The sequence below is a fragment of the Cygnus olor genome, chromosome 1 (assembly GCF_009769625.2).
Source record: "Cygnus olor isolate bCygOlo1 chromosome 1, bCygOlo1.pri.v2, whole genome shotgun sequence".
Classification (NCBI taxonomy): Eukaryota; Metazoa; Chordata; class Aves; order Anseriformes; family Anatidae; genus Cygnus; species Cygnus olor.
Genome location: NC_049169.1, coordinates 190,100,119 through 190,125,743, shown reverse-complemented (window position 1 = coordinate 190,125,743; position 25,625 = coordinate 190,100,119). Strand labels below are relative to the sequence as shown.

The 25,625-nt window shown below is 39.8% G+C and overlaps 1 protein-coding gene across 1 annotated transcript in view; it reads right to left on the bottom strand.

The window, feature by feature from the left end:
• MICU2 (mitochondrial calcium uptake 2) overlaps positions 1 to 25,625 on the bottom strand; it is a 155,168-nt gene that overhangs the window by 42,326 nt on the left and 87,217 nt on the right. Inside the window, exon 2 of the mRNA XM_040544002.1 lies at positions 23,996 to 24,143. Coding sequence (XP_040399936.1) covers positions 23,996 to 24,143 — 148 coding nt within the window. The remainder of the gene's footprint in view (positions 1 to 23,995; positions 24,144 to 25,625) is intronic.

Sequence of the window (25,625 nt, the reverse complement as noted above, 5' to 3'; positions counted from 1 at the left end):
TGACATTTGGGGCACTAGTGTTATTTTTCATATTGTAGTTTGTGTAAAGCATTAGAACACAATCTTATAATATAATAATATAATGTAAACTGTAGAATTAATTTCCTCCAATAACTACTTGCATATTTTCTAAGCATTACATCCAGTTATACCCTATTGGTACTGTCACCATATAAAATCATCTGAGAAGGTTCAAATCTCAGCTTTCACTTGGAAACATTACCTACTTTTATTAAACCACTCGCAATATTCTTTGAATACTAATTCAGCTCTTGGTGCTTATTCTTTCCATTTATTGACTCACACATCACACATGCAGCCCTCTGATGAACAACATCTTTTAAAACTTTATTCTCTACTTCTTCTTTGCAAGAAATACACTGCAAATATAGGAACAGTTTTCTTAACCAGTTCAGATACTAAAAAAATGCCTCTTCCTCTTTATCAGTTAGATCTCGGTGCTGCTATTCCTGACAAATGGCCACAAATATACAAGGCTCTAAGTCTTTCTCTGAGGAATACAGGCAAGGATATTATTCTTAGGAACAATTTCATGTAATAAGTAAAAGAACTACATGATGCACTTTTCTATAGTTTTATTCTTTTACCTTTATATATTTTTGCTAATAGGAAAATTAATGACATATGAGAAAACTTTTTTATAGTAGAAACAGTCTTACTATGATATCAGAAGAAGAAACTTGAAATTTTTATTGTTTTGAACAGGAATGAATGGGAAGAAAGACATTTCTTTTCTTTTTTTTCTTTCCTGCATGTCTGCCAAGACTGTGATGGAATTCTGGCTTGAGGTACAATGAGCATTTTCAAGGGTCTCTACCTATTTTACAGATGCCATCACCTGGCTTTCACTATCTACAGTGGATCCATGAGGCAACCACGAGGTACAGACACACCTTGCACAGACAAAAAAAAAGCCATTCTAGCTTTTTAAGCTGAATGAATGCTGAGTCTACTTGCAAGCAGACAAATTCTGTACTGTTAGCCAAGAAAGTTAGCTGACAACTGTAATTAAGAAAACACTGCCAAAAGCAGCTACTTCAGCTTTAATTTGCCCTCGGCAAGCCTGGGTATTCTGTCACATACATTCCTTACAATAGAAGGGTTTCCATCAGCTATCAATTTTTTACACTGAGCTGTAGAATGAGCCTGACATCAATGTTAGGATTAGCATTAGGAAAGGGCTGAATTAAACAAGTACCCACTTGCACTCCGTAACAGCCATTTACACCCGCACGGCTCAGGAAGGGCTCAGATCTGACAAAAGATGTGCAGAGCCAAAGAATGAATAAAATCACTAAGATCCACCATTACAACAACAACAACCAAACGCCGGAGCAAAAGCAGAAAAATTACTATCATCAACGACAGCAGAAAAAGTAGAATTTTGCATGTCTCAATATTGCTCTATTTTGCTAATATGGAAATCATCATTAATTTTAAAAGAAATCTTCCTCCATAGACTTAACTTCAAATTGGAACAGTATTAAATACGGATCTTTTCTTAAGGGAACAACAGGCTCCTGTCCCTCTTATCAGCAATGTCACTGAGAAGGTTTGACCAGGATCTCCAGCTCTACTTTAGATAGACACAGTGATAACCAAGTGAAAAATAAAAAAAAAAGTCCTCACGGTTTTAAAATATTAGGTAGCAATCATTGCTATCCTTGCTGAAGTTTGACAAGTTCAAAGTCACATTAGGGATCTAGGAAATTACTTTTTTTCCCAGAAAAAGTAAGAAGACGACAGTGTTCTGTGTGTCACAATTCAACAAAACTTTCGTTCTGCAAAATGATGGATGAAATGGACCTTTTAGATTGGATGGGAATTCAGCACAGGTTTAGTCTGCAGGCTCTGAGGATCAGGGCCTTAATCAGGAACGCTGTGTGCAACTCATGCTGCGGCCTTTGCAGAAAAGCCCACGCTGCAGCCTTGCCAGCCATTGGGAACAAGGCTTTGTTTTGCTCCCTTTTAGCCCACTGCCAACTTCCACACAAACCGAACTCCGCAAGTTCAACCCCTGGACCCCAGTGAGCTAGGTTAGATAAGAATCATGGACACTGATTTCCATCAGGAGACCTGGTTATTATTATTATTTTTTAATTAGTCTAAAATATAAGATTATTGAAATCCAGAAGCTTGTACTGAATTCCCAGCTCTTTTTATTATTAATATTTTTATATGATACTGGACAGGTAACTTATCTCAGCAAGTTCTTCTTTGTTTACCTTGCTTCTTTACATACTCAGCACTTAAAAGCAAAGACAGTCTCTTCCATGCATTTTTAAAGACCTTACTGTTAATGAAACCAATAATGTAAAGGGCACAACTCAAGACAGTAATTACTTCTTTAAAGCCTCCTTTCGAAATATTGGTGACAGAGATAAATCAAGAATAGCCAAAAAAATGAAAGCCTTTTGAAGGCATGAAACCAAGCGGTCAGATTCCTATAGCTACTGGCTCACCAATATCTGAATAATAAATGAGAGCAGTATTTAAATGAATTAAGAAACCGCTTCAGCTAGAAAGCTTTTACTGAATTAGGGCATTGCTCCATTGAAACGTAATTGACAGAAGTCATTTCAATCACATGAATTAGTGAATTGAACCACCTGAATTAAAATCTAAGTACGCCCAGTGGAAAAGGCAATTTACAATAATAGCAGCTTCTGATATGCTTTACCAAACAAGCTTTGCATCTGTCCTTCTTTATTTAGAGCAATCATCCCTCCAAGGAAATGAGAAATACACAGTCCTGGGCGGGGGCCAGCGCTGGCAAGTCTCCATCTCAGAGGAGCAGTTGCATCAGCCCCGGCCAGTGCAGGAGGACGTCTCTGTGAGTCAGGCACCCTGGGGTAAGAGGGGTGGGAAGCTGATGCAGGGAGGAAACATCAAAGGATGACACAGCCTTTTAGGAAACTGAAAGAGACTGAACATTTCAGATAAGCCACTTTCCAAAACCCGTTAAAGAGACAGTGGCATGTAGTTACCAACGTTAACCAGAATAACGCATGGCATTGGGTTAAAACCACAGCTTGTGTTGCTCACCACTGAGCATGTGAGCACCTCTGTCCTCTCTGGGGCTGTAGCAGCAGCCTTTGGGAACGGCAGGGAGAACAAGGGAGCCACTTTTCCATAGGTATTATCCAGGGAAGGTGACTTGCTCCCAGGTCTGCTCTCCATCCTAATAACATACCCAGGATGCAGACAGGAAAAGTTTGAGAATATGCTCAAACTCCCAGGCTTACGAACACACGTGCACTGCTAATCCTTGCAGTGTTATATACCATACAGGAAGGGATTTCTTCCAATACTACCAAAATGTGTAGCAGCAATCCAGGCTGGGAAGAGCTAACTGGAACTGCAATTCGACAGCTCTCCGTGTCTGCAAGTAACGGCAGCTCTCAGCCACGGCAGGAGCGAGAGATGTGAGATAAGACTTCACAGGTCTTATTTCACACATGAAGAGCAAGAAGCCAAGCAGAGCATGCAGATCCCTGGCAGATGAGCAGCTCCCTGGCAGGAGAAGCTGCCAGCCCGCTGTGCTGGTCCTGAGGTCAGGACTGGAGACAGAATCCAAAAGAAAAACTTCTGTTGGGTGAAATGCAAGGCTCCAAACTCCCAGTTAAGCGTCCCATGCTTGGTTGCTCTAGCTTCATTTAGATATCTAAAAATTAGATGCCTAAATCTGAGTCAGTGGTCTCTATGGTGCTTTGCTATAGCTACAATGGTCTACAAACATACGTAGAAAAGGGTGTATAATTAGCTTCAAAACCTGCTGCTCCTATTTCAGGTCTGAAGGAGAGCTCATGTGCCCAAAAGCTTGTCTAATTTTTCCAGTTTACAACAGCTGGTCTAATAAAAGATATTATCTCTGTCTACAAACCTCATCCTGACTTATGACTCCAGCCTCCCTTTATAGTCAGGGGAGAGAACAGACACAATGGAAGAGCAATTTATTCCACATTGAGATAGGCGTCTACTATAGGCCTTGGACTTACCTGCTTCCTTCCATTAACTTTAAGGAGATCCTACAACCACTCGCTCTGGCCTGACATTCACTTTTATATATCTAAACCGAGTAGATAAATACTTTTGCAAGTGTTATATTAAGAATTTTATCAGGTGCAAAGGGGAAAGTGGAATATGGTACAAGAGGTGGAATGGGCTGCATAACTGGAGTAATAAATTATCATAAAGGACAATTACCTGGAAGGAGCTGTATCCATAATGTATGTTTCAGAGACGAGAAGGGTGGAGAATGACTCCTGCCAATCTCCAGAGCATATTATGCAGTTCAGACTTTTGGGATGGCATCTCCTGAACCTGCATAAAACCATGGACCTTGCACAAAGAGCACGCAGGCAGAACCTCAGCTCAGGAAAAGCTCCCTGAAATGGCAGTCATTCTTATCTAGCAGAGCAAAGAGCATAAGCTAGACTAAGCCTTCAAGAAGACTTTGAATTCATGAACTTTGTTCCTGCTGTGAAATGAAGAGGAGATGATTTCTGTAGCATTGCTGTGCTTTATGCTGTCATCGTCTCCTACTGCTAACAAAGACTAGTTTTTGAAGTATAGCAGTGCTGGAGCACATGCTAGGTTGAGGTACAAACAACAGATGAAGATAAACTAAGATAGCCTCGTGTCACTAGAGGTTTAATTCTGTTCCTCTACTAGACAGTGGTGGAAGTCAGGATCCCTGGACTAAGGGCTTTGCAATCTACTTTAAGCGGGGAGAAGGTATGTATAACAAAAATGAAGAGGCAAGTAAAGTAAGAACAACAACAATAAAATGACACAATTAAAAGTTGAACTGCATGCACAACTTGAGAAAATTGCCTCTTAATTGTAAACAGAGATGGATTTGGATTCGAAATGAGAATGTGTGCCTATCAATCGTCCCACTATCTAAATGAAGGAAAAGGTCAACAACTTAACAGCAACAGAAGTTTATTTTAATCTCCTGTATATGACTTGATTTAAGCTTATGTACTCAATACAAAGCTGCTGTCACTACTGTAGCAAGTATCCCTGTTGCATGTTACTCAACCACTTTTATAATTTGTTCTCTTCCGTATGTATCTAAAGATCTTACCTACAGTGCACTTACAAGCTGGCACTTTTCACATGCATCTTGCAAAATGTCACAAAATGTAAGTACAGTTAAAGACAACAATATTAAAGAATGCAAGAATATTAAAAAATTAGTTATCACAAGTTGGATTCACATGCTGGCATACATAAGTGAGGTACCAGGTGAAGAATTTGTCCTTTGCATGGGGATTTATCAGCAGCATAAAGCTACCTTACTGATCCTGAAATAAGGAGAAAAGGCCTGTGTCAGTGAAGGGTAAGTGGTTCAGCTGCAGTAGGGAACCAAACTGCATTTTTTTACTATGGACAATAACCCCCACTTTTATTAGAGAGGACTTCTCTTTTTCACCTTTTTGACTACACATAATTTATACCCTAAGCAGGAACTGCAAATCATATCAAACTGTACCAAATGACATGAAGTAACTGGTTTATTTATTGTGCTCTGATATGTAACAAACAATCTGACAGATAACAAGGCCAGAAAAGACCACAGGGGCCACCTACTTTGTCCCATCACTCCCAGCAGACTTTTGCTCATGCATTTTTATCAGTTTATGTACCCACAGATACATGGTCACACATTTGAAAGATAATATTAATACTAAACTGGAGTTTGGGGGTCAAAAGATGATAGTGACATTCTACTGCTATGCTTATGAAATAGTTTGCTTTTTCTTAAACTTACTCAACTAAGTACAAACATCAGGGTAATGCTGATATTGCTTATTCCTAGTGGAACAAAAAAAAAGAAATGTAATAATATAATCTAAAAAAAATAAAATTGGAAGCATTTTGTGAAAAATTTGAAGTTTTTTTTGGGTGGTATCAGCATGAAAAATGCAGTGCTGTTACCATAACTCTGTTCAGATGTAGGGCATTTATAGTGCCTGTGTCCAAGCAGTAAATAGCTGACATATCAGTACATCAAGCCAATTTAAATTACTGCAGTGAGTAAGTAACTGGGAGCACTGACATTTCACATAAATTGGGTGGGTTCTCAAGAGTCCTGTAAATATAAAATGCTGTGTAGATCCAGTTTACATAGTAGCTCACTTTTTTTTTCCATTTCACCCTATGACATATCAAATTATTTACACCATCATTAATGCTTTCTTTTTTGTTAAAACAATATTTTTCTTTTAAAGATTAACTTACTTCTTTTTACAGCAATATGCAGTAAAAGTTCTCAGAACCATTGCTAAAAATGTTCCAAGGGGTGACAGCTGATTGGAAAAATACAATGAAATTTTGTTAGAAGTCTCAGTTTGGAAAACTTCTGCTCATTATATCCCAGCAATCCCTAGTGAGACCTTCGGAAAAGAAAAAAGGGTGGGGGGATGGCTGATGCCCACCTGCACAGCTATCGTGAGCTCTGGAAATCTCATCAAGGGGATACTTGACTTCTATCACTGCACTATCCTAATGATGCTGGTAATCTCTGCTCCTGTTCCAATCTGCTGTTGCCTTGTCCTTCCATCAAACACACATAATTTGACTCCTATAGGGCTGCCTTACATTCTTCACAGGCTAAATGTATCCTTCCCAGCATCTTGTTGCTCTTATCTGTTTTCCAGAGGTAAAAATCTCTAGGGAACATAGCACAAACAGCATCTTTTTGGTGATTGCAAAAGATGGCCTCAGGAGGTTCAGAGAAGTTTGTGGGAGGATCTGTGAAGGAAGGTTCCCCTGGGGTTAATGCAAATTGTACAGCCATTTCTCCAGCAAAATGTATTGCAAATGAATATTTGGTAGGAGTGGTTTACAGACCACATGGTTCTGCTGCTGCCCAGAGGGACCTGGATAGGGTGAAGAAATGGATCAACAGGGATCTCATGAAGTTCAGCAAAGGGAAATGCCAAGTCCCGTACCTTTGTAGGACTAAACCCGGGGTAGCAATAGTGGCTGGGACTGAGTAGCTGGAAAGCTGCTTGGCAGAAAAGGACCTGGGGTCTTGGTGGACCAGAAGTCGATAATGAACCAGCAATGTGCCACTGCACCACAGAAGGCCAAAAGCATCCTGGGTGGTGATCCCTTCCCTCTGCTCAGTCCTGGTGAGACACACCTGGAGTACTGTGTCCAGTGCTGGGCTCTCTGGTACAAGGGAGACATGGACGTCCTGGACATACAAGCAAAGTGCCAGGAAGATGATTAAGGGACTGGAACATCTGACATACATGGAGACTGAAAGGGCTGGAATTGTTTAGCCTTGAGAAGGTAAGGTACATAGGGATCATACCAGTATGTATAAATACATGATGGGAAGGAGCAAAGACAACAGAGACAGACTTCCTAGTCACGTCCACTGTATGGACAAGAGGCAATGTGTAGAAATTGAAAAAGAAGAAATTTCATTTAAGCATACGAATGAACTGTTTTTATGGTGAGGGTGGTCAAGCACTGCAACAGGTTGCCCAGAGGGGTTATGGAGTCTCCATCCCCAGAGATATTCAAAACCCAACTTGACACGGTCCTGGGCAACCTACCCTCACTGACCCTGCTGGGATAATCTCCAGGGCTCCCTTCCAGCCTCAGCTATTCTGTGATTCTATGAATGAATGCTTGAAGACATTTGTTTCCACAAGGACTATGAATACAAGACATCTCTCTAATTTAATACAGTCACCTAACTGACTTTGCAATAGGAAAACATCAGTTTAGGTGCCTGTGTAACTTACTCTAACACTAAGTAAAAGCAATAGCTGGTAGGTTGCATGTGGAGATTTAGGATTTCCCCCCCTTGCTTATACCAGAGGCAACAACATTCTTTACTATGCATTTAAGACTGTATCCTGGTTTACATCTCACTGACAACTTGTGAAGAGAGCAAAAGCTATTTTTGCTTTAATTCTTAAGACCAGAGACCACAACATACCGGATTTAACTGTGAATTCGGACATTTTATTGAAAGGAAACAGTTCTACATTGGTAATTTTTGATAATGAGAACTCCGTATTTAAGATCAAGGTCTAGGACATTTTGTCTTGCTGTCTAGAGCATGGTAAACACCACAAAAATTCAGAACCCTATTATGTTTATCTTCCAGAACATAAGCCTTATTCATGAGCAGGCAATTTACATTGACTAGATGTCTGTGTGCTCAGTACAGTTACAGTAGAGTTATAGTACAGTTAATTTCTAAATTATAACCAATATAAATTCTGCTTAGGAATGAAAGGATCAGCTGAACATGCACTAGATGGTTTTCAGTTACTGTATGGGGTGACTGGGGCTAGCTTCTCTTCACCTCTGCCTTGCAGCAGACTTCTCTTGAAGAAACCATAAATACATTTGTACAACAGGACGAAAAGGCATGAAATCACTTTCTTTACATATTTAGATTTTAGATATCTTGAAAGCATTTAGTAAACTAATGACTGCCTTTCTTTTGAATGTGGGTATGTGGAACTTCTAAAATGTGATGAATCAAAATAAAATAAAGTTCACAAGGTTGTTTCAGATCCACTTGCTGATATCCCATGGTTTTACTCAGGACACTTGCATTTTGGATCCAGAGGGCAGCGAGCAGAGAGCACAGCAAGCTCACTACCCTGGACTTTGGGATAGCAGGCTTTGCCCTCTTCAGGGATCTGCTTGGTAGAGTACCACGCGACAAAGCCCTGGAGGGAAAAGGGGCCCAAGAAAGCTGGTTAATATTCAAGGATCACTTCCTCCAAACTTAGCAGCGATGCATCCCAACAAAGAAGACGTTGGGCAAAAATGTCAGGAGGCCCGCATGGATGAACAAGGAGCTCCTGGCCAAACTCAAACAGAAAGAGGAGGCCTCCAGAGAGTGGAAGCAAGGACAGATAGCCTGGGAGGGATACAGAGACATTGTCTGAGCAGCCAAGGATCAGGTCAGGAAAGCCAAAGCCCTTTTAGAATTAAATTTGGCCCAGGACATGAAAGGCAACAAGAAAGGCCTCCATGGGTATATCAGTGATAAAAGGAAGACTAGGGAAATTGTGGGCCCTCAGTAGCCCTGGGAATGTAGTGGTAGGACAAAGGGGAATGGCTTTAAACTAAAAAAGGGTAGATTTAGATCGGACGTTAGGAAGAAGTTTTTTACTCAGAGTGTGGTGAGGCCCTGGACCAGGTTGCTCAGAGAAGTTGTGGATGCCCCATTCCTTGAAGTGTTTAAGGCCAGGTAGGATGGGGTCTAGTGGGAGGTGTCCCTGCCCATGAGAGGGGGGTTGGAACTAGATGACCTTTAAGGTCCCTCCCAACCCAAACCATTCTGTGATTCTATCACTTTTGCAATTGGTGATATCCATCTGTTCCTCGTCTTCCCAAAGTCTCCTGACACTGTCCATTGAAAGAAGAGGCTGAGTAAACACACACAAAAGAAACATCCATTTTGCAAGTTGTTTTATTAAAAGAATGAGCTGAATTACTGGATGTCTTTTCTAGCATAACACAACACATCACTTTCTTTTTCAGCAGAATCATAACAACTGCAACTAATTCCCATTAGTGATTAGTGAATCGGCATAAGAAGAAAAAAGGGCTATTTGAGGGAGAGAGACTTTTGGCATAGGTACAGCACTGTAGCACTTAACTTCAGATATTTTAGATTCCTAGAGATTATAAGGATGACTAGTGGTAAATGGAATTGCTATTCAGAGCTGAATTAAGCTGATCCTGTCTTGTCAGAATTTCCAGAAGGAACCTTTTCCCTTTATAAGGCTCTGAAGTGCAACCTTATATGAAAATTTTAGGAAGGCCAGTGTGGTGCAGATGACACCAGTGATGACACTACTTTTTCCAGTTGCCACTGTGAGAAGATAAGGATATTCTAATTACCTTGTTTGGGAACTTGCCTACAGAAGATGCTGCCTATTGCTTTGTTTTTTTTTTTACTGGTCCTGTGTTGACCTGCTTCATTATTTCCAGAACTCCTCAGGTTTTGGCATTATTGTAATTTCTAGCTGTTCTTCCTTCTCATATGTCATAGGAGTTCCTTTCAGTGGTTGAATTGCTTCAGTTGATGGTCCACGTTATTATTGCTTTTACCTTTAAATTAGCCAGGATTTTCTTTCTAAGATTAGCTCATTCTGTTTTTAGCTAATCTGGAAGCTCAGAGAAAACCAGTAACAACCCCTGCTGAGTCTGACTTGTTTATACATCATTAACATCTGTCACATAGCAATTAACAGCTGTTTGGGAAGTTTTCATACAGCAGGGGCTCCAAGAACCAACATGCAAGTGCTAACAGAAGGCTTCTGTATTTTAAGCTAAGTAAGAAAGGTTTATCTTATTTTTGCCACACAAAATGACTACTGAAGGGATCTAGTTTTGGCTAGTTTTTTCAGAGTATCAGAATGAAGACAGTTTCCTAAAACTGACTTGAAACATTGCCTTTATTCAGAAGGTAAGGTGGTAATGGAAAGAGGAGCAGGATCATGAAAAGTCTGAGAACTTCCCTGAAAGGTTAGAGAGAACTAAAGTGATGAGAAATCATAGAAGAGCTTAAAAACAGATGTTACTTGTGACTTACCATAGTGGCCAAAATGTTAAGGTTAATTTCCAACTTAGAAAAAGAATTAATGCTGTTAATAGAAAGTTTAATAATAAATTACTGATGTGATATCCATCAGCATTCCCTACCAGTAGAAAATAAAGTCTTGTGCACCACCTAGAACACCTCTTCTGCTCTAAGGGATGAACTTTCAAGACTGAATAAGAGAAGTGAAGATAAGCCTTCTCTTGAGCCTGTGATCTCAAATTCCACAGAATCTAGAGGAAAAATAAGTCTGTCAAAAAAAAAAAATGAGACAATGATCAGCAGTCTCTTTAAAAAAAGTAATCACATCTTTTCTAGAATTGTCTTGTTTGCCCAAGACCTGTCCCCATCTCAATTCAACTCATCTGATGTAGCAAACCCCAAAAATATATTTGTCTTTACCTTGCCTTCATGTATATAATCAGGTTTCTAAAGAATTCTGATCCTATTTAGCACCATAGTAAACATTGTGTTAGGACTGTCAAAATAGATACAGAACAGAAGAATTTATTCAGTAAAGACAATGGAGGAGACAAATGTAAAAACGAAACTACACTTTACATCAAAATTCCTACTAACAACAACTCATTTAACTTGCAGAAGTTTTCAATAAACTGGGGTTCTGTGTCCACTGCTTCTAATTATCGTTGTATTGTCTCCTTCCTGTCATACTCACCTTCTCTGACCAAACTAATTGCTCCTCCAAAAGCAACATTGGACTGAAAAATGGAAGAAGGTGTGCTAAGATGTACATCATCTGAGGGGCATTAACCCCTTCACTGTACACATCTAAAAAAATGTTCTTGGTCAGATCTCTCTCCTTTTTTTTTTTTTTTTTGTCTTACCCACATTTCCATGATTATGTTAAAACTTTGTTCAAATGAGAACACAGGACATATTTTGCTCTATTGTAATACTCTCAGCCAGGCATATGCACAGAGCTACAAATGAGGACCAAAGCACCTGTGGTGCTGGAAGCTGTTCTGCATGTACAGACTGCGAGTGAAGTGCATGCTAAACAAGCACAAGTATATTTCTTTATTAAGCATTGATTTGTATCACTTAGCTCCGCAACTGATGCTGCTGTTTGACAATCAGAAACAGCATTTACTTAAGAAGTTCCCGACTTCAATCCTTTTTCCACCTCTTAGGACACAGTGATTGCAGGTGGGCTGTGCTCTGAGCCAAGGAATGCAGTTGGCTTTGTAAAAAGAAATCAAATTCAAAAAAAACCCACCATGGAATAAAGCTACCTACACGAAGCCATGGAATAGATGGCCTCCCCCAAGCCAGATGAGATAAAAATAAACCTGGGTTTGCTTAACCTAACAAGACCAGTGCTGAGTCGTGATATAATTATCTATAATGCATCACGGGGTTAAGATTCAAAAGAAAAAAACTTATTTTAGGTAATAGAAAATGTTGGCACAAGAGCAAGTGGGTTTAAACGGAGAATGATTAATTTTAGGTTGGATATCAGAAGAGTGTTCAAGCAACAGAGAAGATGCTGTGTCACTGCTTTCCAGTATAAGCAGTAGTGACAACTGATTTTAAATTCAGCATGAAAAATTTATACAAGGTCTATATTTTAAGTTTTTAAACTGCTAAAACGGGAGCTGACTTTTAGAAGGTATATGATAAACGTTGATACACTTAGCCATTGAATTCTAAAAAGAAGTGCTAAGGCATTAGGTATCACCCTAACAGAGCATACAAATGCTTAAAAAATCCACTAGAAGATATTACACGTTAACTTAGGTGAGCTGTGGTAATAGGTATGAATGTTCTTATGATGGCATGATTAAGCAGATATCCTTTCTCCTCCATACAACACATACAACTACTGGACACAAAGAACAGTGACTGTCCTGAAATGAGCATTTGCTTTAGCTGCAGTGGAAAGAGATTGAATTGGAATGGGAATCAAATTCTAAGCAGGCTTTTTACAATTCTCACATTGAATGCAAATGAAAAGCAACAGACAGCTTTCTTGTAATGAACGGGTAAAATAATTTTATGTTGCCCACTGTAAATTGAGCATTTACAGGTAATGGGTTACTGTCTTAAGTACTGTTCCTAGTCTCCATAGCAAAGCCACTCTTATTTTTTCCCCAATGGAGTCTGCCTTTACTATCAGACACATTGCAGAAAATGTTGCTCCCTTTTGCTAATAGTTGATCTCTTTTGCTGATGAGACCAAAGCTAGAGAAGCAGATGAAATTTTTGAACATTAGGTTTTATATTTTCTCCCAGGAAAGTGACGGTGAAACAGAAGTGAGCTGTCACATTTCCCACCATGAGAAAACCTACAGAGAAGAATTAATCACTGTGTCAGGGCATGGGTGGCTGCTCAGAAGTTGTCAGAGAGAGCAGAGCAAATAAATACAGGCCCAATGGAAAAGCAGATGCCCATTCACATGAGACAAAATGACTAATTTTAGTATTCTCTATTATAAGAATCTGCTATGTCAGGCTCACAACTGTTTGGATTCGGTCCACAGTTAAGAACAAACACATCTTGCTCTTCTGCAGGAAAACAAACCAAAAAACATTTGGAGAGGAACAAAAAAGACAGAAGTCTTCTGATTTCTAGAAGTCAGGGTTTCTCCAGTGGGACAGGTGACTTACTAAGTGCGTGCCAATACCACCGCAGCAGCAAGACTCCCCTGTCCCAGCAGTTCCAGCAGCATCTGAGGTACTGGTGCAGAGGGCGTGAAGCAAAGGCACAAAGAGGCAGCAAGTACCTGGGAAAACGAGCTCTATCATACTGAAGACTTCAAACGTCAGCTTTCCCAAACGACTACTAAAATACTCTGAACAAAGTCAAATGGCAGCTGGCTTGGCCATGTTTTATATTCAAACTCCATCTGGTAAGAACCAAGGCAGGATTTGTTAGGAAGAGTGGCAGCTTTCGTATGTTATGGCTGAAAAATCCTTAGGCTTTCAGGTATGCAAGCCTTTTCCAGGTCTGAGAGGAAAGATTTAAGGAAAGCTGTAGCCAGCAGAATGACCAGGTGCTCAGCAGCGTGAGGGATGGCAGGGTGAGGACCAGTGCTCTCTGACAGCCTGGCTAGTGTTGGGAGGTCGGTTCCCTTGCTGAGACGTGGCTCTGGGACGTGTCCTCCTCTGCAGTAACTGGGCTGGGCACGGTCATGTAAGCAGGTGGCTCTAACAAGAGAAACCTGTGTGTTTTATGCATGGTAACAAGCTCTGAGCTTGGTATTTGCTTTTGTTTCACAGTAGGCGAGAGAGGCTACAGACTGCAACCTGTGCTGTAGCCACTGCAGGTGCCTCCGGGCTGGGCAGCAAAAAACGAGCGCGTAATGTGGGCAGGTTCCCCCTTGGGAAATGGATGCCAATGCTCTCAAAACAGGGGGCAATACAGCTTCTCTGCGGGCCCTAGCCGTTCACTTGGCAAGCGGGGATTGCTCCATTCATCTGCCACAGCAGGCTGCTTACCTTGCCTGCTCTCACTGCCTATAAGGATAGCAATACTTGGTGGTTCCACCTTAGGATTATCAAAATTACTCCAGAAAGAATCAATCACATGACTAATATCATAAAAATCCTGCTCTGGCCTAAGGGAAAGCACAGAACCATGAGCACAAAGTTACACACAACTGAAAACACGAGGCCAGAATGCAAGATAGATTTTGGCAGGAACCTGACGTGCACTCCTGGCACCCGCAAGACCTAGGGGTCTGCCAGAGCACCATCATTTCTAAGTACTGTAATGAAACCCAAGGTATTTTATAAGCAGATTGCACTTTTTAGGTACAAAACAATACCTGTCTGTGTTAAGGACATATGCTGCAAGAAATTAAAATACATTTAAGAGTGATAAAAATTCATTGAGTCTGATTTTCACGCTACATCTGTTAAGACTTAATTGTCAGTTAAGCACGATGTTTCCGAACTGATTAAGTTCCACTGAATTTATTAAAGAAATAATACTGAAGTAATCTGTCAAAAAAGTATTCGGAACCCATGGCAGAAAAAATCCCAGAGATATTTTCGGTGGTATGTCAACAATTACGTTATAAATGTAGTCCAAATAATACGTGGTGTTCTACAAAAATAAAAAGTCCTTACAAATAGGAAAAGTATTCAGAGCCCAGGAACAATTGTAGGAGTTCTTGAATTTTGCTCACATGTATTACAAAAGAGAAGTGTGACTTCTCTGTTAAGTATTTTAAATATCACAGTAGCATGTCACGAAACTGGAATAGTTAACTAGAGCAGAAACTGTTGCAAGACTTCTGAAATTCTAAGGCAGACGATGTTTATACAACAAGCAGGCTCCTGTTATTAATAACCAGATCTTTCCATTACTTGTACTACAAGTATTCTGTATGCACACAATATATTTTCATTCTTTTCAAGGAATCTGTTTTCCATTCAGGTGCCATTAAAGAACCAATAACTTTCACACTTTAAATAACTAAATCCTTCAAGATGTGTGTTGAGACCACTTGCCTCTCGCTTACAACTCAGCTGAAGTCTGACCAGTTTTAGTATCGATACTATTTTTGTGCCCAGTTCTAAAAAACTGCTTTCATTCATTGAGAACTTGCAATATATCTCCTCATTAACTATTGCTCTTCAGAAAGCAGAATAGCTAGCAAAATATCTTCAAATCATGATGTCTTGCCAAAATTTTTTAACTAATCAGCATGCATTGCAGTCAATAGAGATAAGAATTCTGATTCTGCGTCAGTCTCCAGCTAGTCAGCAACGCCACAAAAGGAAAAATAAGAAAAAACAAAGCCAGGAGCTTATTATAACCTTGCTGTTGTCTCAAGCAGACATAGACACAAAAAGACAAATGTAATTAATATAATCCTAGTATAGTTTTAAGGATCAAAAATATATTTCCCTGCCTGACCTTCCAAAATATGTATCCCAGGTACCTCCCGTGCTGTCTTGTGACATGGATGCAGGCATGGAAATGGAACAGGGATTCCCAAAAGGCACCCACCCACTGTGCAATGAGATGGCAAAACCTACTCCTTTGTAAGTGATTTTGCTGCAGTTCCCCTTCCTCTGACCACCACCGTTCAGTCCTTCCTCCCTCTCCCCCCTCGGACTGTGCACACTCCCTGGCTGCTGCCTGGCACCTCTGCTCTAATCCCAGCACCTCTTGTCTCTTTCTGGGACTCTCAGCTTAAGAAATTTTCTTGAAGAACAAGAGGAAAAAATAAGTCAGTGCAATTGCTAGTGATCAATACACCAAAAAGCAGCTTGGCCAACAGGCCAGATTTGACTGCTGCCAGGGGAAGATCCCATTTCCCCATAAGAATCCCAATTCAGATTCTGCTACTTCATACCCTGTGATGCAACCACTGTGAAAGTACACAAGCCTTTATTCTGATTTTACAACAAAGTTTATGTCCAAACATAAATACATATTACCAAGATTTTATGATTTTCTGCAGTATTTCTACTGTTTCTAGATAAAGAACAATTTAAAATTAATTTTTAGATAAACCAATCTAGTAGACACAATCAGTGTTGCAACAGACAGTCTATGTAACTCAGTTATCAGTGTTAACAAACTGCTGCAGATGAGAAAAGAAAATAAGATACTGACTAGCTTATCTATTTAACAACAATTGACTGAGGTGAAACATCCTATCCAAATCAATCTGATATTTTATACATCAATTTCAATGCTGTATTTGGACAGTTAAGAGAAAATGAAACACCAGATGTACTTAATATGTTTCTTTAAAGAGTTTCTTAGGGTTGTGGTAGGATTTCCTAATGATGTTTGGATGATGAAGGACAGCTGAACCAGGTACATGACAAATTCACGATATGGGCTGGTTACAAACGCAGAATTTTTCAGCAACCTGGTTATCTGCTTATGTATGCAGCACCCTCGACAGTAACATCATTTTCCTTCATTCGTAAGCCCACTCTAAGAAATCAGTAAATGACAACTAAGAAGGTTTGGCCAGAAGTGGCTGATTCTCTAAAACTCGGAAGAGATTCATGCCATGACAAACCATCATGTCGCCTTGTTTTACCTTCCATCTAGCAGTGGGCAAGGGACCGTCTGTCCTGCATATCCCAGTTTGCATGTCATGGTTGGAGAATCTGAGCAACAACAAAATACCAGTACTGAAAACTGCTAAATGCAAAGAGAGAGAGAAAAAAATCCCTTTGTTATAATGTTAGAAATTCAGGAGGATTGAATTCAGTTCCCAACTGTGCCGATGGCTCCCTGTATAACATTTCAATCTACGCTTCCCATATGGAGCTTCACAGCTTACACAAGCTTCAACTTCAGTCTTCAACTCTGAATCTTAGGTTTTAGATCTGAAACTCATGCATAACTCATATCAGTTTGATTAGTTATCATATATAACATTCAGGTCAAAATTAAGACACTGGAGAACAGGCATCTGAACTCCCCCTGTAGGCAGAAATTCAAGATATGGGCAGAAAAACTGACTCAGCCCATCCTAAAGTGCCCCGTCACTCTTGGATCTCCAAACCCCACCAACTGCACCAGCACTGACCACCAAGCACAATGGAGAACTTGGTTTTCTAGTTGTTGCAGTCTTGCATTGCATCCTCTCCTCAGATTCGTTCACATTCCTGACCACACTGATGCTGTAGCAATGTGAAGCCACACATCATATCCAACCTGCCAACACATTACAACCTTGTGCCAACCATGTTTTCAAGGAAAATTTAAGTCAAACAGCTTCTCCCTGCAAACTTAAACCCCACTTATATTCTTTGCCATGTATTGTGTTAGGACTCAACCACGCCAGTATCGCCTCTGGCATTTTCATGTTACCAAGCACAGAAAAATCTGTTTTAACTTCTGAAAAGTGCTGCAGATAAAGGAGTGGTTAAGGAAGTGAAGATGCTATGATACATTAAATATGGACTGAATATGCACAGAAGGGTTTCCAGGATCAAAATCTTTATCTGTTAGGTGTAAATTGCTGTCAGACAAGCTAACCTGAATGTTTGTCTTCTACTTGGAAAAGGACGGTACTTCTGGAATAGTATAATCTTCTTCAGAAAAATGAACATAAACACGGTCCGGATTTAATGCATTGAAAAATCTTCATCTTCTGAAACATTCTTGTATCTTTAGCCTTTTTCAAAATTTAATACAGATTTTCTTATATGTTCTACAACAACAGCACATCAGAGATGGTATTTCTCTGGAGAAGTTCTAACACAACATTGGCTGCACAATTTGGAATACAAACCGAAGTACACTTTACTGTATAAAACACAAGGTTACATAAAACTGGAAGGGTCTTTTAAAAATACTGCTGCATTTTAATGAAAATCCAGTGCCAGTCAGATGAGCCTTATCCTTCGTATACCTGTCATCTTAAAAATGCAAGCATTTTTGATGCAAGTTCATATTATTGTTACTACGTACTACTAGATATTGAAAAGTTTTTACATCATGGTAAGGAGAGTGACAAAAAAACACTTTCTCACTAATTTATCATTGCATCAGATAGTGCAGTTTCCATTAACATCCTACAGATTACCCAGACGGACTTGCTGGTTTTGCAATGTTTGCTGAGCATCCCTGTAGTAACGTGGTTTAACACGAGATTGCACGGCATAGAGACAGGAATCCAACCATCCCGAAGGTGCATTTAGTACACACTGAGTTAACTGGTACAAAACACTGCTGTAGGTGTTTTATACTGGCACAAACGCTGTGTCAGAATACCAGATTTCATTTACTGTTTGTCACTGTTTACAGAAAGGCGGATGCTTTACCTTCCTCAAAACAACTAACAGTAATAGAGTTAAGCAAATATTTACAAAGGTAATCTGGCATGAAACACTGTGTGGAAAAGCAAGCAAATTTTTTTTTGATCGTGCCATTCTTCCTTTATAAAGCTCTTTGCTTTGTCAATATGCAAAACAAAATAAGTCTGTCACAAAACTCTGCATTTGTTATCAGCTTATTCTCCTTAAATGGCAGGACTGTAAATATTTTTCTTCATTATCACCCTGATAGTAAATAAATTTGCAGGTGTGATTTAATCAATAGGAATGCCAAGATTTCACAATAGTTTGGCCCGTATTACAGAAAATGATTAACAGAGAAACCTATGCACCAGGAAGTAAATGAACAGAACTAGGGAACTAAGGTCCATCAAGCAGGGTTCAAGATCAGTTGGGCTGGATTTTATGATTGTTGATGTATTTGCACTACAGTTCATCTGTTTCCTTATCTTCAAAATTGTTCTATAATAAGTCATAATTTATTGCATGTTTTGCAACTTTGTCAAAGGGCACACCTAAGATTTTGTTTCAGTAAAAAATTCCACCCAACTATGTACAGGAATTCACTAGACAATCTGGACATAGCTAAAATATTTTGGTATTTTCCAGCTTCAGCACTTTTGATCCAGCACCAACAATGCAACTACCCATCTGGTTTACACACCACCATGTGTACTTTGGTTTATATTGAATTATACTTAAAAAACAACAGGAGATTACAAAGTAACCTCCAACGAAAATCAACAGGGAGCAAAAAAAAACACCCAAGGCTGTTGGACAAGGACCACTATTCCCTACTCATGACTGCTTCTCATTCTGTCCTTTTGCTGGCTCTTTTTTCTCTCTCTCTCTTTTTTTTTTTTTCCTTTGGGAATGTTTATGCCTGAATAGGAATAAAACAACAGAATGCCGTGATTAGCCTCAGCACCTTGGTGCACACAGCTTATTTGCTCAGTGTTCTCACCTTTTAAAGGTGTTTTGAAGTTAAACTCACTGCAGTAAACCAGATTTATGTGATTCAGCATGAGGCACCTTGAGGCTCAGGGGCAGAAACGAGAAGCTGCTGCTTGCCCAGGAATGCATGGAGAGCTCATCTCAGGTGCTTCAGTGTGGGCAAAGCAATGGACTGCTCCCACCTCTAGCATCCCCAGGAGCACTTACACAGCTCTAGAACAAACTGGAGACAACTGACTGACGTCAGAAAGCCAGCAGGAAGAGATGACTCCCTCCACCCCACGTTAGTCCCTTAGCTGGGCTCAGCATGTGGCCGTGCGATTTTTTGTGCTGGCAGAGGGGAGGCAGCACAAGGTGAAAGCGACCAGGCAGAGCTGAGGGACTCCCTCCACACTTTTTGGAAGTAGATGATCTTTGAGGTCCTTTCCAACCCAAGCCATTCTGTGATTCACTCTATGATTTTGGGGCAACACTGCTGGTTTGTACTCAATTGAGATGTATGGGAGGAGGCTGCAACACCAACCCAAGCATCAGCCAGCTAAGATGGACTGGCGATGGTTACTCTGCCTAACTACTGCCTACTGTCATATCCTGACTAGATATTGCTGGAACTTCATTCTGTTGAGAAAAGCAAGGACTGAACTAAATTCTAACTACTGATGTTGTAAAAAAAATCCCCTATGTAAACATCAATCTTCCACTTTTGAGTCTTTTTTGTCTACATCCAATCTCAAGTTTAATTTCAAAAGCCCTGGCCTCAAGCTGATGTTCTCTTTAGTACCCAATGAAAGGAGCACACTAAATGTTATAGGACAAATACAATTCCTGGCGCAATAAGGGATAGACCATTGAGGTAAGTTGTGAAATTTTTCCCTGTGCATTAGCTGAAAGTTTTCCTTTCATTTTTTGGTTCTCCCCACTATGAAAAGGTGGCAGCACTCAAGTCCAATGTGAGTTTTCTATCTTCAGTAACTTAAATGAAACTGCAGGACAAGTATTCATCTTCCCCTTTTGCTGGTGGGGGACAAGCATCTCCCCACACTCCAAGATCCCCTTCTGTGAGGCTGGCAGCATTTGCAATGTTTGCCCAGCCTTGTCTTATCGTTGATTCGCAGAACAAACCACAAGCCTTATGATCCTCCCCATTCCCTGTCTGAAAGTACAGAGGATAGTGATCACTGCCCTTCTAGCATTGTCCATAGTTCAATTTTGTCTGTGTGCTTACATGAGACACAGACACATTCCCCAACCACTTCTTTAGGCATCTGGATACAAAAGAAAACAAACAACAAAACAGACTAGAGAGAAATAAAAGTGACAACAGACTCCATTAGTTTGCAAAAGGATAAATAAATGAATGCAATGGAATAAAAATATTAGGGGAAAAAAGCAGACAGGAAAAAAAAATAAACATTTCCAGGAGAAGAAACAAGACCACAGCTCTGTAGAAAACTGAGAATTATCCAGAAAGTGCTGTGTGAAGAAGGAAAACAGGCTAGAATACACAAAGAAAAGAGGAAGATAACTCTGAAGCTCATTTTTTCCCTAAAAAAGTATAAGGAGGAGGCAGCAAACACATAAGAGACTTATGAAAATGCAGTAATTTCTTTCATATGCAGTGCTGCAGCACCTTCTATACAATCTTCATAATCATCACACAAAAAGTAAAAATAGCTCTCAAGCATCTCAGCAATTTACTTTTATGGTCTGCAGCCTTTAAGGGAATCTTTATCAATACTAACCACAAACCCAGAATTTACTGTACATTATTATTCTTATATTCCCCAAAATAAATTGATGCTCATTAATTACTACATTTCAGCAACAGCATTGACATCAGTGCTTCATAGTAAGCACAGGTGCTTCTGGATAACATCTAAGATACTGTTCAGGATGTACAGAAGCCCTGCTGAGATGCTATGTTCCCTCCTGTGGTCAGCAGTCTCAGTCGGACCTTGGTAAGTGACAGAACAGCCAGTAGATTGTTTTGAGTAAGGAACCCAGCATTTTGGAACTTGCTTGCTCTATTGGTCCGACATAGCTAGAATTAAACAACTTCCCAAATCTACCACAAAGACTGCATTTGAGAGAACATTTCTGGGGTGCTTGGGGGATGGAGGCTGATGCCCTGTTCTGGACTATGGGCTTTGAGAAAGACAGCAAAAACAAAACTTGAGAACAGCCTACAGACAGAACTAGACCTTCTGTATTATTACACACAACAACCAATTCGCAAACTCCAATTATTGTAAGCAAATGTTTATGAGGGTGAATGTTTGAGTGCTTCGAACTTTTTTTTTTTAATTAGTGATTAATAAAATGCAAGTGTAGAATAGCCAAATCATTACAACTCTAAATTCAGCATCATAAGACTTACTATTTGAGTGCAGTATCACATTTTAAAGTTGCATCTCTCTATGCCAGTAAGTGAAGACCTTTCTAGGAGTAGTGTTGCCTTGCCCATTTCCCTTTCTAAAACCATTGTTCAGGGTTAAAAGGGAATTAATTTTATGATACAAACCAGAAGTTTCCAAATATAATTACTGCTTTGGAATGAAGCTCACCATCTTGATCTACTCTTAATATACCTGGACAGAGTCTTGACATAAGTCTGCATGCTTACCTCAGAGGAAACTCTTTGAAACAAAATGAACAAGCCTTCAAAATAATCAGGCCACCATATTTCTCAGCCAACAAATACTATGTCTGTTTACAGCTACAAGAAAACCTAAAATCCCAAGCACTATGACTTGAAGAGAAATGCTTACCATTGTGTTTATGCTACCGGCCAAAGAACTCACACTGATGATGGTTAAAAAAATGTTTAGGAGCATTAGGTTCTTGTATTAACATTTTTCTACCAATTGTCTACAATGTTATTGTTGTGAGCCAGACATCAACTTGAAATGCTAAATATGTGTTAGTGCAAAGATTTTTTTTGTTCACATATTTTTCTTGTCGTTATTTTTTCTTTTCTGTTTGAAGCTGTTTCCTACTTATATTAGCAAATTATCTGAAATTAACTTGGCTGCATTACAAATAAATCCTATCCGCATACCACTTCATTAAAAATCTGCATGTATACTATTATAGTTGGAGTAACCAATTAATATGTATGAACTGCTAAGACTGAAAAACACTTCTTTCTCTAACCTTGCTTTCACAGACAACCGTCTGAAAGCCACACCTTCAACACTGAAAATTTCAGTACTCACTGTCTTTCACTGTTTCAGGCTGGAAAACTCAAAAGAAAATCCCTTCTAGGTTTTTAACTTACTGACATAAATCTTGAAGGGAAAAAAACTCTTTCCATTTGCCATATATTTAAAAAACCAAAAGTTATTTTGAGAATCTCCATGACCTTCAAGCTCATATAGTCCTTCTAAGGATTTATATTCAGCTTAGTATAATATTAGAAATTGTGTGTCAGCAGGGTAGCCATGCACCCTTATCAGCTATAGATTTTTGGCAGACACAAGGTAAGTCTTTTTTTATTTTTTATTTTTATTACAGGTTGTTGTGTCCTATTTTTGGACCACCGGCAGCTCTGTAAACTCCGCTCTGCCCCAGGTTTCCCTTAAAATCAGAGGCTTGAGTCACAGTATGTTCAAGTCTCCTTCTTCCTCCATGTCTTTCCACAGTGCTTTGAATTCCCTTCTTTTATTTCCTTCTTGATACCCTCAAGTGACTCTGACACTCCCTGCTCCCTAGGCAGTGAGCATTGGAGCATCACAGGCTGTGAACAGCTTTTACTATACAACTTGCTTCACAGGTCAGTTAGGATGTGCAGACCATCCAGCAAACAATTACTGAAGCTTGGATTTCCCCTTTCCCTCAGCAGATGTACTAACAGGGAATTTGTTTTCTGAGTGACACTGAAACTTGGGGAACTTAACCTTTCTGAACAACTCTGAAGCAAAAGATTCTTGGGAAAGCTATAAAAGCCTTTTTTTTTTTTTTTGAGAAAACAGACATATCATTAAAAAAAACCAACATGGACATTATAGACTAATAAAGCCTAATGAATGGGGCAGATTAATGAGGTTGGAAAACCATAAGGACAACAATGTATGCTGGTCCTAGCTCCTCCTCAAAGTACACACTTTTAAAAGTACTTTTTTTTTAACAACAACAACAACATGCAAACAATTTTCATTTTTTCTTAGCTGGGTTTATAAACTAGAAAAGAATTGAAATCAAAAACCTAGAGCTGAGCTCTATACTTCACTACACTCATTCACGTCACTCCCATCACTGCCTCATCTAAAAAAAAAGGTCACAGAGTACTTGAGTACTTTCTGGTAAACTGGACAGACAGATAACGGGGACAGGAATGACACAAGCATTATCATATTACAGTCCTACCATTTTCTGTGGCACGTAAGTAATTGAGGAACTACATACTGATCAGACATGCAAATTATGCAGAGACGTAATGCCATCATCAAGTCACCAGATTTCTAAATCATCAGCCTCACTTCACTAGCGTACACGTGGTGCCTGTGAGAATCCATATGCACATTTATAAATTCGCTTCTGATGGCTGATGTCACTTAAAGAATCCTGTCCCAGTGATTTGTATATTACATCTTTAAGGGTACTTGCAAGTTCCTTTTCTCTCACAAATACAATGATGAGAAAACAACTTACGTTCAACTTGATCAAACATTACTGAGAACAAGAAATCTCTTGGTGTCATGTAATATTCTCCTTCATACTCCAGTGATGCAAAATGCATAAAGCGATGCTTCCGAAGAGACAGTCTTTCAGCCATTTCCTCATTTGCAACATCTTCCTTCTGAAACAGAAAAAAATCCATGCAGAAAGACGGCCGCATTTGTAGACCAACTCTGTAATTAAAAAGAATCCTATACCTCATCTTGATTAACCTCAGTATTTAGTGGGTAGCCACAACAAGAGACTACCAGAAATTAAAGCTTTTATAGCACAGTCCTAATGAACAACATGCTTATGTGACATTCACAGTATTTTTTGGCCTCACTGAGAGCATGCTTTAAGAACACAGATGAGCCAAATTAATGGCTTGCTGTCACCAAAGGCTGCCCTTGCTTCCCACTCCCCTTGCTCCTGGCCATATGGTCCTGCACCTCCCTGTTTGCCAGCTTTGCTACTTGTTGGACTCTTGCTGAGCCAAATTCAGCTTGCTAACTCAACAAAAACCAAAACCAACCAAATGGTGAATGGTGTTTTGCCAGGTTAATGTCTGGCTCACCAAAGGATTCACTCCTGAAGTTAACTATCAATTTATGGAACAAGCCCTAAGATGGGGGAACAAATAATGTTCTGGTTTATGCATGTATGTATCTTCTAGAGAAGTCAGAAAAATGGGAAAAGTGATTAAAGCATCAACAGTAAAGTCAGAGATATTATCACCAAACCCAAAGATTCAATAAGTCAAGAAAACAAAAAACTTTCAACTCCCTTCCAAAAAAAAACCCGTAACTATTGAGAGACTCATGAGAGAAATCATAAAAGCTGGCAGTACTTCTGAAGAGTAGTAACAGCACTTGCAGGCAGAAGGAGAGGACACAGCTTCACTATGCTTTTCATAGTGAAACAGAGACATCTACATTTTAGGATTTCAGAGACGGCGAGAATAGGAAAAAAAGACACTGTAAAATTCAGAACATGCTACGCATATTTGAACATTAACTGTGGGACGATTTTAGCACCAGAAGCAGCACTCAGTTTTAGGACTGCTAAAAGCTGTGAGAAAGTGATGGAGCAGCCAGAAGCTTTCAAACAAGGCTGAGTATCAAGATCTCAACTTGGACATACTTGAAACAATCATGAAATAGCAGCACTGACCTGCAGCTAGGTCAATGCCTGCGGCACTAAGCACTTGACGCAGATCAGTGGGTGCAGCTGAGGTAGGCCACGGCCTACCAAAAGGCAGCACTGAACCTTCCAGGAAACAATCACTGTTTGCTTTCACAGTTTTCAGTTTCTGGATTGTTCCTACTGACTGCTTAGCAGTCAAGCATCTCAGAATACTGCCGGTGTGTGCTGTGTTTTATAAAAGAGGATTACTCCTGCAGAGGAGGGCTACTCCTCAACCTCTTGCAGCTTGCAGGGGCCTTCAGACAGGGCAGGACAAGCAGCTCCTGGCTCCACTCAAACCAGCCACAGGCACATCAGGATCTCTGATGTTACACATGGGGTCTGCTCTGCTGAGGGTGTTCATGGGGCAAACTGGGGTCACAAACGACATGGATGGGGAAGGGAGGCCAGTGGGAACACACAGATTGGTTTTGCTGAA